The 16977-nt window shown below is 47.9% G+C and overlaps 1 protein-coding gene across 3 annotated transcripts in view; it reads left to right on the top strand.

The window, feature by feature from the left end:
* The window catches only part of EEA1 (early endosome antigen 1), a 302741-nt gene that overhangs the window by 211603 nt on the left and 74161 nt on the right, over positions 1 to 16977 (top strand). For all 3 annotated transcript variants that reach the window (XM_075344800.1, XM_075344799.1, XM_075344801.1), the window contains one exon: positions 2340 to 2658. In XM_075344800.1, coding sequence (XP_075200915.1) covers positions 2340 to 2658 — 319 coding nt within the window. The remainder of the gene's footprint in view (positions 1 to 2339; positions 2659 to 16977) is intronic.

Genomic DNA, 16977 nt, shown 5'->3' with positions numbered 1-16977 from the left:
TGCTTGGAGAGGCTGGGAGAGGGAGGCTGATGCTGAGGGAGGCTGGGAGGAGGGAGGCTGGGAGAGGTAGGCTGAGAGAAGAGAGGCTGATGCACACACACACACACACACACACACACACACGCGCGCACTGCACAACACACCACACACACACACACTGGGAACCACAAACAACTACCCTACACAGACACCCACACACACAGACAACGCTGGACACACACAACACACAAACACCGCGGCACACACAAATATACGCACATACCGCACAACACACACATTGCACAAAACATACCTCCCCCCAAAACACACCACACACACACAAACCGCGCAACACACACACAACGCTACAGACACACAGCGCTCCACAAACAACGCAACACACATACAACACCGCTCTCACCCCCCGTCACACCCAGACAACACCCAGAACATGTACAGCGCCTACACAAACACTTGGTAACTACACACAACAACATCTCTATATATATATATATATATATATATATATATATATATATAACAAAAATCATACATGAACTACACAATACGTAAATTCTAGAATACCCGATGCGTAGAATCGGGCCACCTTCTAGTATAATAATATATATAATATAATGATGTAGAACCGAGGTAATTATATTAGTCCGGCCCTCTAAAACCATCCCAATTTCTTATGCGGCCCCATGGAAAAATTAATTGCCCACCCCTGATCTAAAGGGTTAAAAAAATTCACAAGTTTGTCCAATAAAAGTGGCGCACGTTTTGCGCCATTTTCCGAAACACGTAGCGTTCTTATTTTTTGGGATCTATGGCTCAGTGATGGCTTATTTTTTGCGTCTCGAGCTGACGTTTATAATGGTACCATTTTTGCGCAGATGCTACGTTTTGATCGCCTGTTATTGCATTTTGCGTAAAACTTGCGGCGACCAAAAAACGTAATTTTGGCGTTTGGAATTTTTTTGCCACTACGCCGTTTACCAATCAGATTAATTGATTTTATATTTTGATAGATCGGGCATTTCTGAACGCGGCGATACCAAATATGTGGATATTTATTTATTTTTTAACGCTTTAATTTTCAATGGGGGGAAAGGGGGGTGATTTGAACTTTTAGGTTTTTTTTTTTTTTTTATTTTTTAAAACTTTTTTTTTTTTACTTTTTTTTTTTTTTATTTTACTAGTCCCCCTAGGGGGCTATAGCAATCAACAATCCGATCGCTGATCGCTATCTGCTGATCACAGCAATACAGCTGTAATCAACAGATTCAGTCACTTTGGTTTTCCCTCTGCTCTCGGCCGAGGGAAAACGAAAGTGAAACATCGTAGCAGCAGGCGTCATCACATGACCCTGTGCTACGATGGCAACCACCGATAGTCACGTGATAACACACGTGACTTCCGGTGGGGGCGGCGGTAAGTAACAAACATGGCCGCGCGCATTTAAATCTTGCTGCCAGACTTTGGCAGCAAGATTTAAGGGGTTAATGGCCGCGGGTGGAAGCGATTCCACCCGCGGCTAGCAGGCACACATGTCAGCTGTTGAAAACAGCTGATATGTGTGCCGATCCACGCCGCCTGCCCGCGGCAGGGGGTGGGGCTTAACGGGACACGATCCTGGACGGATAGATCCGTCCAAGGTCGTGAAGGGGTTAATGTACAGAAAGATTTGGGCAGTTGGAGAGAAACAAGCTTACTTATTTCACTTTAAAAGAAAACTTTTTTTTTTTGTTCATTAATTAGTAATTTAGCATCATATCTGATCAAAGAAAACCCATTGCTGATGGTTTTCAGGCCGATTTGGCCCTTATTGTAGCACCAGATATGAATGAATCTCCCTATAATGCCCTATCTGTGAGTGTCACACTTCTGAGGCCACCGCTGACCCTGAGAATGAAGTGACAACACAGAATGACCAAACCAAGTACAGCCTTTTGTGTTTCCTTTTTGGTCTCCACCACCCTCCTCCTCTTTGATTGACGGCTCTTGTTTCATAAAGCGAGAGAAGGGCAGAGATGGAGGGAAAACAAGCAGGTGGGAAGGTGCACTAAAATGTTTGGCCCCATCATGATGCACAAGAGCTTGTACTTTGTTTTAACAGTCATTCGGTGCTGATAGGGACCCTTTAAGGAGATAAGCCATTCATTGTCATGTTTGGTAATGAGCCAGCCTCTGCGATTTATCAAAGATAAACTAATGCTATATCCTTGTTAACAGTGAAGTTGACACTTTTTTTTAATAATATAGTGACCGTATATGCTTTAAATAAGGGATATGGTGGTATATTCTTTGGTGCACTACATATCCCTCACCATCTTTTATGTAATTTATTTCTTGTTTAGAGTGGTCAATGTGAAGCAGGAGGTACAGAAAAAATCAGATGCCCTGATCCAATCCAAGGAGTTGATCTCAAAACAAGAGAAAGAGTTAACCAGTCTCAAGGAATCCACTGAAAAGATGAAGCAAGACCTGGAAAAATTATCAACACACAAACAAGAAGCGGTCAGTAGCTTAGAGAAACTAAAGCTGGAGCGAGAAACATTGGAAAAGGAAGTCGCAGATGCCAAAGACAAGCTAACAAAAAGGAGCGAGGCTCTAGAAAAGTGTAGAGTGGTAGTGGAAAAGGAAAGACAGACCGGAAAAGAACTCATCCAAGTCATGGTAAGCGTCAGTGCGTGACTAATCACTGGGCCTTCAGGGGACGTCATATATATCTGTGTGTGTGTGTGTGTATGTATATATACATACATATATATACACACATATATATACACACACATATCTATATATATAATTGCCTTATTCTGTCTGTCTGTCTGTCTGTCTTGCTCCAAAATTGTGTCCTTACGGTGACACAAAGCTGATTGGCCGCTGGGCTCGCCATGGCCCCGCCCCCCCCGCACGGATTGGCCGCTCGCCCAGGCTGCGCCCCCACACGGATTGGCCGGCCGCTCGCCCAGGCTCCGCCCCCCCACAGATTGGCCTCTCGCCCCGGCACCCTGCAGGCATTGGCAACTCGGCCACGCCCCGCCCCCCTCACGCAATGCACGCTAGCTCTGGCCCCGCCCCCCCACGCATTCCCCGAACCGACACGGAGCTACGACTCCCAGGTGAGTACTGTACCCCCGGGAGCCGACATCAGCGTACGCCGCCAAACCAGCTGACACATACCCTCGCATTGCTGGGGCTGGCCGACGTATGCTGGTGTGGGCTCCCATGCGAGCGGAGGACGAGATACGCTGGTAACCATGGTAGCATAGTTACCAGCGCATCAAGGTCCTGCAGCGGCGGAACATACACACACGCACACACATAACAGCACACATACACACACACACACACACACACACATCAGATCACACTCACTCTCACACACACCTCACACACACACACACACTCACAACATCCTGGGATATCGCTTGCTTCTCGGCGGCGATACTGTGCTGTGAGCTTCCAGGACCTGCCGGAGGATCACATGGCCAAAAGAATGTGGTATCTCCGGATGTTGTGAGAGCGCGTATGTGTAATATCGTCAATGTGTGTGTGCGTGAGTGTATGCGATCGGGTGTGTGTGAGTGTATGCGATCGGGTGTGTGTGAGTGTATGCGATCGGGGGTGTGTGAGTGTATGCGATCGGGGGTGTGTGTGTGTGAGTGTCGGCAGAGGAGCACGGCGTGCTGGAGGAGGCTGGGAGGAGAGAGGCTGATGCTGGGGGAGGCTGAGGCTGGGGTAGGCTGGGAGGAGAGAAGCTGATGTTGGGGACCGAAAAGGCTGATGCTGGGAGGAGAGAGGCTGATGCTGGGGGAGGCTGAGGCTGGGGTAGGCTGGGAGGAGAGAGGCTGATGCTGGGAGGAGAGAGGCTGATGCTGGGAGGAGAGAGGCTGATGCTGGGGGAGGCTGAGGCTGGGGTAGGCTGGGAGGAGAGAGGCTGATGCTGGGAAGAGAGAGGCTGATGCTGGGAGGAGAGAGGCTGAGGCTGGGGGAGGCTGAGGCTGGGGGAGGCTGGGAGGAGAGAGGCTGATGCTGGGAGGAGAGAGGCTGATGCTGGGAGGAGAGAGGCTGATGCTGGGAGGAGAGAGGCTGATGCTGGGAGGAGAGAGGCTGATGCTGGGAGGAGAGAGGCTGATGCTGGGAGGAGAGAGGCTGATGCTGGGAGGAGAGAGGCTGATGCTGGGAGGAGAGAGGCTGATGCTGGGGACAGAAAAGGCTGATGCTGGGGACAGAAAAGGCTGATGCTGGGATGAGAGAGGCTGATGCTGGGATGAGGACAGAGAGGCTGATGCTGGGGACAGAGAGGCTGATGCTGGGGACAGAGAGGCTGATGCTGGGGACAGAGAGGCTGATGCTGGGGACAGAGAGGCTGATGCTGGGGACAGAGAGGCTGATGCTGGGGACAGAGAGGCTGATGCTGGGGACAGAGAGGCTGATGCTGGGGACAGAGAGGCTGATGCTGGGGACAGAGAGGCTGATGCTGGGAGGAGAGAGGCTGATGCTGCTGGTAGAGAGGCTGATGCTGCGGGGAGAGAGGCTGATGCTGGGAGGAGAGAGGCTGATGCTGCGGGTAGAGAGGCTGATGCTGGTGCAGCATGGGGGATAGAGCACGATGGGGCGTGCGCAGCATGGGGGATGGAGCACGTTTGGGAGTGCGCAGCATGGCGGATGGAGCACGTTTGGGAGCGCGCAGCATGGCGGATGGAGCACGTTTGGGAGCGCGCAGCATGGCGGATGGAGCACGTTTGGGAGCGCGCAGCATGGCGGATGGAGCACGTTTGGGAGCGCGCAGCATGGCGGATGGAGCACGTTTGGGAGCGCGCAGCATGGCGGATGGAGCACGTTTGGGAGCGCGCAGCATGGCGGATGGAGCACGTTTGGGAGCGCGCAGCATGGCGGATGGCGCACGTTTGGGAGCGCGCAGCATGGCGGATGGAGCACGTTTGGGAGCGCGCAGCATGGCGGATGGAGCACGATGGGGGGTGCGCAGCATAGGGGATGGGGAGTGCGCTGCATGGGGGATGGAGCACGATGGGGAGTGCGCTGCATGGGGGATGGATCACGATGGGAAGTGCACACCTCCGCCCAACACACACACACACGCGCACGCACTGCACAACACACCACACACACACACACACTGGGAACCACAAACAACTGCCCTACACAGACACCCACATACACAGACAACGTTGCACACACAAAACACCCAACACACAAACACCGCGGCACACACAAATATATGCACATACCGCACAACACACACATTGCACAAAACATACCTCCCCCAAAACACACCACACCCACACAAACCGCGCAACACACACAACGCTACAGACACACAGCGCTCCACAAACAACGCAACACACATACAACACCGCTCTCACCCCCCGTCACACCCAGACAACACCCAGAACATGTACAGCCCCTACACAAACACTTGGTAACTACACACAACAACATATATATATATATATATATATATATATATATGTATATATATATATATATATATATATATATATATATATATATAAACAAGAATCATACATGAACTACACAATACGTAAATTCTAGAATACCCGATGCATAGAATCGGGCCACCTTCTAGTATTTTATATATATATTATATATATATATATATATATATATATATATATATATATATATATATATATATACATACATATATACATATATATATATACATACACATATATATATATATATAATGCTAGAATGTGTATATATGTATGTATATGTGCATGTATGTGTATATGTATATGTGTATATGTATATATATATATATATATATATATATATATATATATATATATATAATGTACGGTATATATATGTGTGTGTGTGTGTATGTGTGTATATGTATGTGTGTATATATATATTTCTTTATCGTTCCTATGGGAGACCCAGACATTGGGTGTATAGCTTCTGCCTCCGGAGGACACACAAAGTACTACACTCAAAAGTGTAGCTCCTCCCTCTGAGCTTATACACCCCCTGGAGAACCAGATCTAGCCAGTTTATCGCTTTGTGTTCAGGAGGCATACATCCACACATGCATCATTCTCATCTGATTTTTCGTTTTTGGAAAGAGTTTGAAGAAAAGCGGGTCCAAGCCTGGACCCCTGGCATGTCCCTTCTCACCCCACTGTGTCGGCGGTGCTGATAAGGTTGATTCCAAGGCTGGAGCCTTACATGCCGTGCTCCTTCACCATCCCTCCTGGGCTCTGGCTTGAAGTGGGAGCCAGCACGGTTCTCCATGCTTGGCAGGAGACCGGTCTCCATCCGCAGCCCTTCAGGATCCTGCTGGACCGGAGCACTCGCCCCCAGGGACTTGGAACCCTGCGTCTCAGCAAGCTAAGTACATGAGACGTTTATATATGGGGGTCCCTTGTACTTTATTGTTGTGGGAGAGTGTGCTGAGTGATTTTTGTTACATTTCCGGCGGGTTCTCTGGCTGTCGCCTGAGAACCGCGCCGATGGTGCCTGCGCGCCGGCCACACCGCTCAAATTTAGGCCCCGGCTTCGCCGGAGGCCTACTTTCGGTTTCACTGCCCTCGCATGTCATTCATGCAGAGGGACAGTGCGGCTCCACCCAGCGGCCGTTCTACACAGGGGAGAGACACTCCTCACTGAGTTCATGTCGCCTCCCCTGTAGGTTTCTATGGCCCTCCAGATCCCGCTCTCAGAGTGAGTCCCGCCCCCTCTCTTCGCTCCGGCGCCATTTTCTCAGCGTTCTTCCCTGGATCAGCGCTGGCTGCAGCATCCCTGCTGAGGTGCTTGGGGGTCCGGGCTTTGGGATCTGGAGGGCACACAAACCGCTCCAGCGGTCTGGTAAGCCACAACCTCCGGTTGTGGACCTTCTGTATATACTCTCTGGGGGTCATTCTGGCAGAGCCCCCACTTCAGCAGCATGTCTCACACGAGGAGCAAGGCTCCAAAGCTGTATTCAGTATGCACTGCATGTAAGCTCCTACTGCCTGAACCGAGCACCTATCCACATTGTGATGCCTGCTCTAACCTGACGATGCCTCAGCCTGGAATCGCCCCCCCAGTGGTCTCTCAGGCTGCTCCGGTCCCTGTGGCTGAACCCCCGGCTTGGGTAGAATCCTTTTCTAGGTCTATCTCTCAATCTTTTGCCGACTCCATGGGACAGCTGTCCAGGACTTTGCTGAACATGCATCAGCCCCTTTCACAGGGTGCCTCTGCTGCTAGGGCTCTCTCAGCGGAGCTCACAGAGGATTCATCATCTGGTCCCAGACCCCGTCCTAAAAGGAGACGCAGGGCTCCCTCTCCTTCCTCGTCCCGCGGCTCTGTTTCAGACGCTGACTCGCGGGACGAGGAGGATGCCTTTACAGGGGGCTCGGAGGCTAACTCCATGTGCCCCATTGATCTGTCCGAAAGTGACTCAGATGTTAGTGATTTGATTGCGTCCATTAATTCTGTACTGGATCTCAATCCGCCAGTATCAGAGGAGCAACCCTCTCTAGCAGAAAAGCACCAGTTTACCTCGCCTAAGAGGACAAAGAGTGTGTTCTTTAACCACTCCAGTTTTCAGGCCGCTGTGTCCAAGCCTAGGGCCTGTCCTGACAAACGCTTCCCAAAGCGTGGTTCTGATGACCGTTCTCCATTTCCACCTGAGGTGGTCAAGGAGTGGGCTCATTCACCAAAGGTAAACCCTCCGGTGTCTAGGCTTTCAGCCCGGACCGTTGTATCAGTGGCTGATGGCACCTCTCTTAAGGATTCCACTGACCGCCAGGTCGACCTTCTGGCCAAATCTGTATATGAGGCGGCAGGGGCCTCGTTCTCCCCAACTTTTGCAGCAGTGTGGGCTCTCAAAGCCATCTCTGCTTCTCTAGAGGAGATGCAGTCCCTCGCCAGGGAATCTATGCCCGAAATGGTTGCTTTAACTTCCCAAGCTTCAGCTTTTTCATCCTATGCCATGTCTGCCATGCTGGAGGCTTCTCACCGCAGTGCGGTGGCTTCGGCTAATTTCCTCGCTATCCGCAGGATCCTGTGGCTTCGTGTCTTGCTAAATTCTACTAAAAAGGGGGCTGAAAGCCTGTACTTACGAAGCGCTCACTGATATCCTAATCAGGCACGAATACTAATATTCTTTATAGCAAGATACTATTTATTTTAATAGCACATGAATAGTTAATGGTACATAGGCATTTAGAACTATAGTCATAGAATCTTATACAATAACAGAAATATGCATCAACATTACCGTTTGTTGTAGCAATCCTTTCACATTGGAGGGAACTCGATTTAATGATAAGGAAACAACATGGCATCTTGCATCACAGGAGCAGTGCGTACACTTCAATGTCCTGGAAGGTTTCCCTAACATTAAGCGAGTCCGGTGTATTTTTATAGGAAAATTTGTAGGTTGTGTTTAAATGGTCACCAGCATGTGACAGCTGAGTCATGTTCATGTAACTTGACCACAAACTGCTGTGGGCACCAGCAGCTTCCTGCACATTTACTTGTACATCCTGCCAGTTGACAACTGACCGACCACAGTTGACCATAGTGTTAGTGAAATATTGCAATGAGCCGTAAATTTCATATGCAAGCTTCCTTACACCTGTCTTTAAGTCAACCACAAGTTTCCGGTGGAAGTGGAACTGTAAATGTTACTTCCTCATTATCTTAAAATCTGTTTGACATGTATTCTTTGGTCATCATAGTGAAATTGGTTATCCAGAGGACATCTCTTTGATACTGAATTATTGATAGGTCAAATAATATCTGTGATCACTCCTATCTTTTGATTATGATCCCTATCTAAATCACATTCAGTCTTCAGTCATATCACATTGGTATCACACTTCGAGAGTGGAAGGCAGATGCTTCCTCGAAGAAGTTCCTTGCTGGACTCCCTTTTGCTGGGTCCAGGCTGTTCGGTGAACAGCTGGATGAAATTATTAAAGAGGCTACTGGCGGGAAGAGTACTTCCATGCCACAAACCAAAACCAGGAAACCTATCCAGGGTAGGAATCAGTCGAGGTTTCGTTCCTTTCGTTCCTCCAACTGGTCGTCCTCTAAGCCCTCGGCCTCGTCCACTAACTCAGCCAAGGACCAAAAATCCAGCTGGCGCACAAAAGCGCGTCCACAGAAGACCGCAGGAGCTCCTGCCACTAAGGCAGCCTCCTCTTGACTATCTGTCCATGCCAGCAACGTCCTTAGTCGGTGGCAGGCTCTCCCACTTTGGCGATGTGTGGTCTCAACACGTCTCCGATCAGTGGGTGCGGGATATCATCTCCCACGGCTACCGGATAGAATTCTCTTCCAGCCCGCCAAACAGATTTTTTCTGTCAACTCCCCCCTGCTCCAAGGCCGCCGCCTTCTCACAGGCCGTGGCATCCTTGCAGGCCAACGGAGTAATTGTACCGGTTCCCGCCCGGGAACGGTTCAGATGTTTCTACTCAAATCTCTTCCTAGTCCCCAAAAAGGACGGTTCCTTCCGGCCCATCCTGGATCTCAAGCTTCTCAACAAGCATGTTCAGGTGCGGCATTTTCGCATGGAGTCTCTGCGGTCAGTCATTGCCTCAATGACCCAAGGGGATTTCCTGGCATCCATCGACATCAGAGATGCCTATCTGCATGTGCCAATTGCAGTTTCACACCAGCGTTGGCTACGTTTTGCAATCGGAGAGGAACATTTCCAATTCGTGGCTCTCCCCTTCGGGTTAGCCACGGCCCCTCGGGTATTCACCAAGGTCATGGCAGCAGTGGTTGCGGTTCTGCACCTCCAGGGGTTGGCAGTGATTCCTTACCTGGACGACCTTCTAGTCAAGGCCTCATCCAGCGCAGACTGTCAGCGGAGTGTCTCGCTCACACTCTCCACCCTAGCCCAATTCGGGTGGCTTGTCAATCTGCCCAAATCCACTCTGACTCCGACCCAGAGGCTCACGTACCTAGGGATGCAGTTCGAGACTCTGCCGGCACTTGTGACGCTGCCCTTAGTCAAACAGCAGTCCCTCCAACTGGCGGTGCGCTCTCTGCTGAGGCCCCGCCGTTATTCCATCAGGCACCTGATGCAGGTGCTGGGTCAGATGGTGGCGTCAATGGAGGCTGTTCCCTTTGCCCAGTTCCATCTGCGTCCTCTGCAGCTGGACATTCTCCGCTGTTGGGACAAGCGGCCTTCCTCCTTGCACAGGCTAGTGGCTCTGTCGCCACAGACCAGGAGCTCTCTTCAGTGGTGGCTTCGGCCCCTCTCTCTCTCAGGGGCGCTCCTTCCTGGCCCCGTCCTGGGTGATCCTCACCACGGATGCCAGTCTATCCGGCTGGGGAGCGGTATGTCTCCACCACCGAGCGCAGGGCACTTGGACTCCGTCCGAGTCAGCCCTCTCGATCAATGTGCTGGTAACCAGAGCTGTGCTTCTAGCTCTCCTAGCCTTTCACGACCTGTTGGCGGGCAAGCACATCCGAGTCCAGTCAGACAACGCAACAGCGGTTGCCTACATCAATCACCAAGGCGGGACACGCAGCCACCTGGCAATGTTGGAGGTTCAACGCATCCTTCAATGGGCGGGGGACTCCAAGTCCACCATATCCGCAGTCCACATCCCAGGCGTGGAAAACTGGGAAGCAGATTATCTCAGCCGTCAAACCGTGGACAGTGGCGAGCGGTCCTTGCATCCGGCAGTGTTTGTCAATCTGCCGCAAGTGGGGCACTCCGGAAGTGGACCTAATGGCATCCCGTCACAACAAGGTTCCGGTTTACGTGGCTCGCTCCCACGATCCTCAGGCCTTTGCAGCGGACGCTCTGGTTAAAGACTGGTCCCAGTTTCGTCTGTCCTACGTGTTTCCCCCTCTAGCTCTCTTGCCCAGAGTCCTGCGCAAGATCAGAATGGAGGGCTGTCGAGTCATCCTCATTGCTCCAGACTGGCCCAGGCGAGCTTGGTACCCAGACCTGCTCCATCTGTCCGTAGAGGTGCCGTGGCATCTTCCGGACCGTCCAGACCTTCTCTCACAAGGTCCGTTTTTCCGCCAGAATTCTGCGGCTTTCAGATTGACGGCGTGGCTCTTGAGTCCTGGATCTTGACGGCTTCTGGTATCCCCCCTGAAGTTATCTCCACTATGACTCGGGCCCGTAAGTCTTCCTCTGCCAAGATCTATCACAGGACTTGGAAGATTTTCCTGTCCTGGTGTCGCTCTTCCGGCCATTCTCCTTGGCCTTTTTCCTTGCCGACCCTTCTGTCTTTTCTACAGTCCGGTCTGCAGCTAGGACTGTCCCTCAACTCTCTCAAGGGACAAGTCTCAGCTTTGTCAGTTCTGTTCCAGCGGCGTATCGCCTGGCTGGCTCAGGTCCGCACCTTCATGCAAGGTGCGTCTCACATCATCCCGCCTTACCGGCGGCCCTTGGATCCCTGGGACCTTAATTTGGTTCTCACGGTTTTGCAGAAACCCCCCTTTGAGCCTCTTAGGGAGGTTTCTTTGTTTCGTCTTTCACAGAAGGTGGTCTTTCTAGTGGCCATAACTTCCCTCAGGAGAGTCTCTGATTTAGCTGCGCTCTCTTCGGAGTCACCTTTTTTGGTTTTTCATCAAGACAAGGTGGTTCTCCGTCCGACTCCGGACTTTCTCCCTAAGGTGGTTTCTCCTTTCCACCTTAACCAGGACATTACCCTATCTTCCTTTTGTCCGGCTCCTGTTCATCGCTTTGAAAAAGCATTGCATTCTCTGGATCTGGTACGGGCGCTCCGGATCGATGTGTCTCGCACCGCTGCTCTTAGGCGGTGCACCTCTCTTTTTGTGCTAACCACAGGTCGGCGTAAGGGCCTCTCTGCTTCTAAGCCGACCTTAGCCCGTTGGATTAGGTCAACCATTTCGGATGCCTACCAGTGTTCTCAGGTGCCTCTCCCGCCGGGGATCAAGGCACACTCGACCAGAGCTGTCGGTGCCTCTTGGGCTTTCAGGCACCAGGCTACTGCTCAGCAAGTCTGTCAGGCTGCCACTTGGACTAGCCTGCATACCTTTTCAAAGCACTACCAAGTGCATGCTCATGCTTCGGCAGATGCGAGCTTGGGCAGACGCATTCTTCAGGCGGCTGTCGCCCACTTGTGAAGTTAGGCTCCGCCTACTTCTCAGTTTTTCTGTTTATTCCCACCCATGGACTGCTTTGAGACGTCCCATGGTCTGGGTCTCCCATAGGAATGATAAAGAAAAAGAGAATTTTGTTTACTTACCGTATATATATATATATATATGTATGTATGTGAATATGTATATATGTATATATATATATATATATATATATATATATATATATATATATATATATATATTTTTATATATATATATATATATATATATATATATATATATATATATATATATATATACATATTCACATACATATATACATATATATACATTATATATATATATATATGTACACATACACACACACACACATAAAGAGAATTTTGTTTACTTACCGTAAATTCTTTTTCTTATAGTTCCGTATTGGGAGACCCAGCACCCTCTCTGTTGCCTGTTGGCAGTTTCTTGTTCCGCGTGTTATCACCGGCTGTTGTCGTAGACAGAGGCTCCGGTTGTTCCGGTTCTTGCTCTGTTTTTACTTGTGGGTGGCGATTCTCCTTCAGCTTTTGCACTAAACTGGCTAGATCTGGTTCTCCAGGGGGTGTATAAGCTCAGAGGGAGGAGCTACACTTTTGAGTGTAGTACTTTGTGTGTCCTCCGGAGGCAGAAGCTATACACCCAATGTCTGGGTCTCCCAATACGGAACTATAAGAAAAAGAATTTACGGTAAGTAAACAAAATTCTCTTTATGTGTGTGTGTGTGTGTGTATGTGTACATATATATATATATATATATATATATAATATATATATATATATATATATATATAATGTATATATGTATATGTATGTATATATGTATGTGAATATGTATACATATATATATATATATATATATATATATATATATATATGTATGTGTGTGTATATGTATACTGTGCAAATGTTTTAGAAAGATGTGAAATGCTGCAAAGTAAGATTGCTTTCAAAAATAGAAGACGTAGGAGTAGTTTTTGTATCATTTACATAAATGCAAATTGCATGAACTAGAGATAAATCTAAATCACATTAACCCCTTCAGACCATGGACGGATATATCAGTCATGGAGCGTGTCCCGTTAAGCCCCGCCCCCTGCCGGTGGCGGTCGGCACACATATCAGCTGTTTTCAACAGCTGACATGTGTGCCTGCATGTTGCGAGTAGAATTGCTTCCACTCGCAATGTTTAACCCCTTAAATCTTTGGCAGCGAGATCTATATGCGCGCGGCCATGATTTTTACTTACCGCCGCCCCCACCGGAAGTCACATGCGTGATCACGTGACTTTCGGTGGTTGCCATCGTAGCACAGGGTCATGTGATGACACCTGCACCTATGAAGTTTCACTTTCGTTTTTCCTCGGCCGGGAGCAGAGAGAAACAGGAAGTGACTGAATCTGCTGTTTACAGCTGTATAACTGTGATCAGCAGATAGATAAGAGCGATCGGATTGCTGATCGCTATAGCCCCCTAGGGGGGGGACTAGTAAAATAAAAAATAAAAGTTTTAAGAAATAAAAAAAAAACCAAAAAAAAACAAAACCTAAAAGTTCAAATCACCCCCCTTTACCCCCATTGAAAATTGAAAGGGTTAAAAAATAAATAAATATACACATATTTGGTATCGCCGCGTTCAGAAATGCCCGATCTATCAAAATATAAAATCAATTAATCTGATTTGTAAACTGCGTAGTGGCAAAAAAATTGCAAACGCCTAAATTACGTTTTTTGGTAACCGCAAGTTTTACGCAAAATGCAATAACAGGCGATCAAAACGTAGCATCTGCGCAAAAATGCTACCATTAGAAATGACAGCTCAAGACACAAAAAATAAGCAGTCACTGAGCCATAGATCCCAAAAAATGAGAACTCTACGGTTTTCGGAAAATGGCGTAAAACGTGCGCCACTTTTATTGGACAAGCTTGTGAATTTTTTTTTAACCCCTTAGATACAAGTAAACCTATACATGTTTGGTGTCTACAAACTCGCACCAACCTGAGGCATCATACCCACACATCAGTTTTACGATATAGTGAACACCGTGAATAAAACATCCCAAAAACTTCTGTGCCATCACACTTTTTTTTGCAGTTTTTCCACACTTGTAATTTTTTTGCTGTTTTCCAGTACACCATATGGTAAAACGTATGGTTTCATTTAAAAGTACAACTTGTCCCGCAAAAAACAAGCCCTCATATGGCAAGAATGACGGAAAAATAAAAAAGTTACGGCTCTCGGAAGAAGGGGAGCAAAAAAAAACCCGCAAAAACGGAAAGTGCCCCAGGGCTGAAGGGGTTAAAGGGAACCTGTCACCACTTTTTTGGTTTATAAGCTGCGGCCACCACCACCGGGCTCTTTTATACAGCATTCTAATATGCTAATAATAGCTATAAGAACATAAAAAACACTTTATAGTACTTACCTAATGGTCGCGCGGTTGGCCATATGGGCGTCTCCATTGTCCGGTGCCGCCTCTTTTGGACATCTTTGTTGTTCTTCTCTAGCCGCGGTGCACACACTCGCCGGCATTCAAGTCCTGAGCAGGCACACTATGATCTGCGCTAAGCAGGGCAGATGAAAGTATTGAAGTGCGCCTGCGCAGGATTGGTGAGTGTGTATGATGTAGACGCGTCATGCACACAGGCTTCAGAAAGGGGACAAAGATGGCCGTAAAAGAAGGCATCGGCATTGGAGAACGGAGACGCCCATATGGCCAACCATGCGACCGTTAGGTAAGTATTATAAAGTGTTTTATATGTTCGTTCTCACAGCGGCCTGGGCTCTTATATACAGCATGTTAGAATGCTGTATATAAGAGCCCGGTGGTGGTGGCCACAGCTTATAGGGCAAAAAAAGTGGTGATAGGTTCCCTTTAATATTTGGTGTGACCTCCTTTTGCCTTTCAATCAGCATCAGTTTTTTAGTTAGGGATTTTGTATGGTTATAGTCAGGTGTAGGAGTAACCAGTTATACCAAGCAGGTGATGATTATCACTTTCATATGTAAGCTAAAATTATCATGGATTATCTTGATCAGAAAGACTTAAAAACTGTGAAGAGCAGCTACACTGTGCAACAAAGGTGAGTTTGTGGAAAACAGTTTTATGTCCCAGGTCATACTCAGCACATTGCCAAGACACAAGGTAGTTATACTGCATCAGCAAGGTCTCTATTAGGCGCAGATTTCAAAGCAGACTGGGGTTTCAAAAGGTGCTGTTCATGCTTCTTTTGAAGAACAAACAAGAAATGGGTAGAATTGAGTTCAGCTCAGAAATGTCAGCAATCAGTTGGACCCAGCTATACCCATCTAATGTTTGAGAAGTTTATCCAGAAGTAGTCTTCATAGAAGAATTGCAGCTGAAAAAAAACGAAAACATTTGACATGGAAACCAGATCATGCAACTCTACTATGCCCAAAAGCAGGAGCTGAAGTGCAGAAAAAAGCAGCAGGGGCCCTGAGCTGATGACTCCATAGTTTGAAGTATTTGGCTGTAACAGAAGTCAGTTTGTTTGCACTGTTAAAAAGACATACAATAATAAGTGTCAGCAGGCAACAGTGAAGCATGATGGAGGCTCCTTGTAAGTTTGGAACTGTCCACCGAATGGTGTTGGGAATTTGGTCAAAATTAGTTGTGTCCTTTTGTATTGAGAACTACAGACTGATACTTGCCTATCCATTATGTAAGATCACCAGGGGGGTGTCTTATTGGCTCCAAATGTATTCAGCAGCAGGAAAATGACCTTAGACATCAGTAAGAAATAGCTTCATTATATTGATGAACAATGAGTCTACAGTGCCCTTATGTTTGAGTCTGTCTAGGACTACATGAAGAGGCTGAAGGTTTTCTCAAGCCTACATTCACAGAAGATATGTGGTTAGTTCTCCAAGGTGTTTGGATCAATCTCCCTGTGGAGTTCCTTTACAAACTATGTGCGAGTAAACCTAGAAGTGTTGCTGTTCTGAAGGTAGAGTGGTCCCATCAAATATTGCATTGATTTAGACTTCTCTTTTGTTCATTCTCTTTGCATTCTTTTACTTGATAAACAATAAAGAATGAACACTTTTATTTTAACAGCATTCTTACTATGCAGCAATTTTTTCCGCACAAGCAAAAATGCAATCGCAAAGTATTATAAACAAATGGTCATGCCAGACCTTCATCTAATAGCAAATGATTAATTTTACTGAAAAGCACACATATACATTTCTTCACAAATAAAGAATAAACCAAAAAATGCAATATGCATCTATGGAACAATTGGGAAAAAAGCGGAAACCTCAAGAGGGTCTCCCTTAGGCTGCTTTCACACATCCGTTTTTTGCAGTGCGGCACAATCCGGCTCAAAAACCTATGCAACGGATGCGGCGAAAAAAAAACCCGGATCCGTTGCATAAGTTTTTCCATGCGGCCCGTCTGTCTTTTGACAGATGCGGCTTGATACTGAGCATGCACAGTGCAAAAAAACGCATCCGGCCGCCGGATGCGTTTTTTGCCGCATCCGGCGTTCATAGGCTTGCATTGTAAATCGCGCCGCATCGCACTGGATCCGGCGCAATGCGTTTTTTTTCGCTGCACAAAAAAACGTGCCAGGCAACATTCCATCCGGCCGCCGCATGGGCTAAATATGCCGCATCCGGCAAAATACTGGACGCAACGCAAGGCGATGCGGCACAATACGGCGCTAATACAAGTCTATGTGGAAAAAACGGCGGCAAAAAAAAACTGTTTAGTTTTTTTCTGCATAGCGCCGTATTGTGCCGCTCAGCAAAAAATGGATGTGTGAAAGCAGCCTAAGACAGAAAATAGAAAAGGGAAGAAAAAAGGAAGAAGATAAAACTGGAAAGGAAAGAGCACCAGAATCTCTATGTATTCAATCAC

The sequence above is a fragment of the Anomaloglossus baeobatrachus genome, chromosome 4, assembly GCF_048569485.1.
Source record: "Anomaloglossus baeobatrachus isolate aAnoBae1 chromosome 4, aAnoBae1.hap1, whole genome shotgun sequence".
NCBI lineage: Eukaryota > Metazoa > Chordata > Amphibia > Anura > Aromobatidae > Anomaloglossus > Anomaloglossus baeobatrachus.
This window is presented reverse-complemented; position numbering and strand designations above follow the sequence as displayed.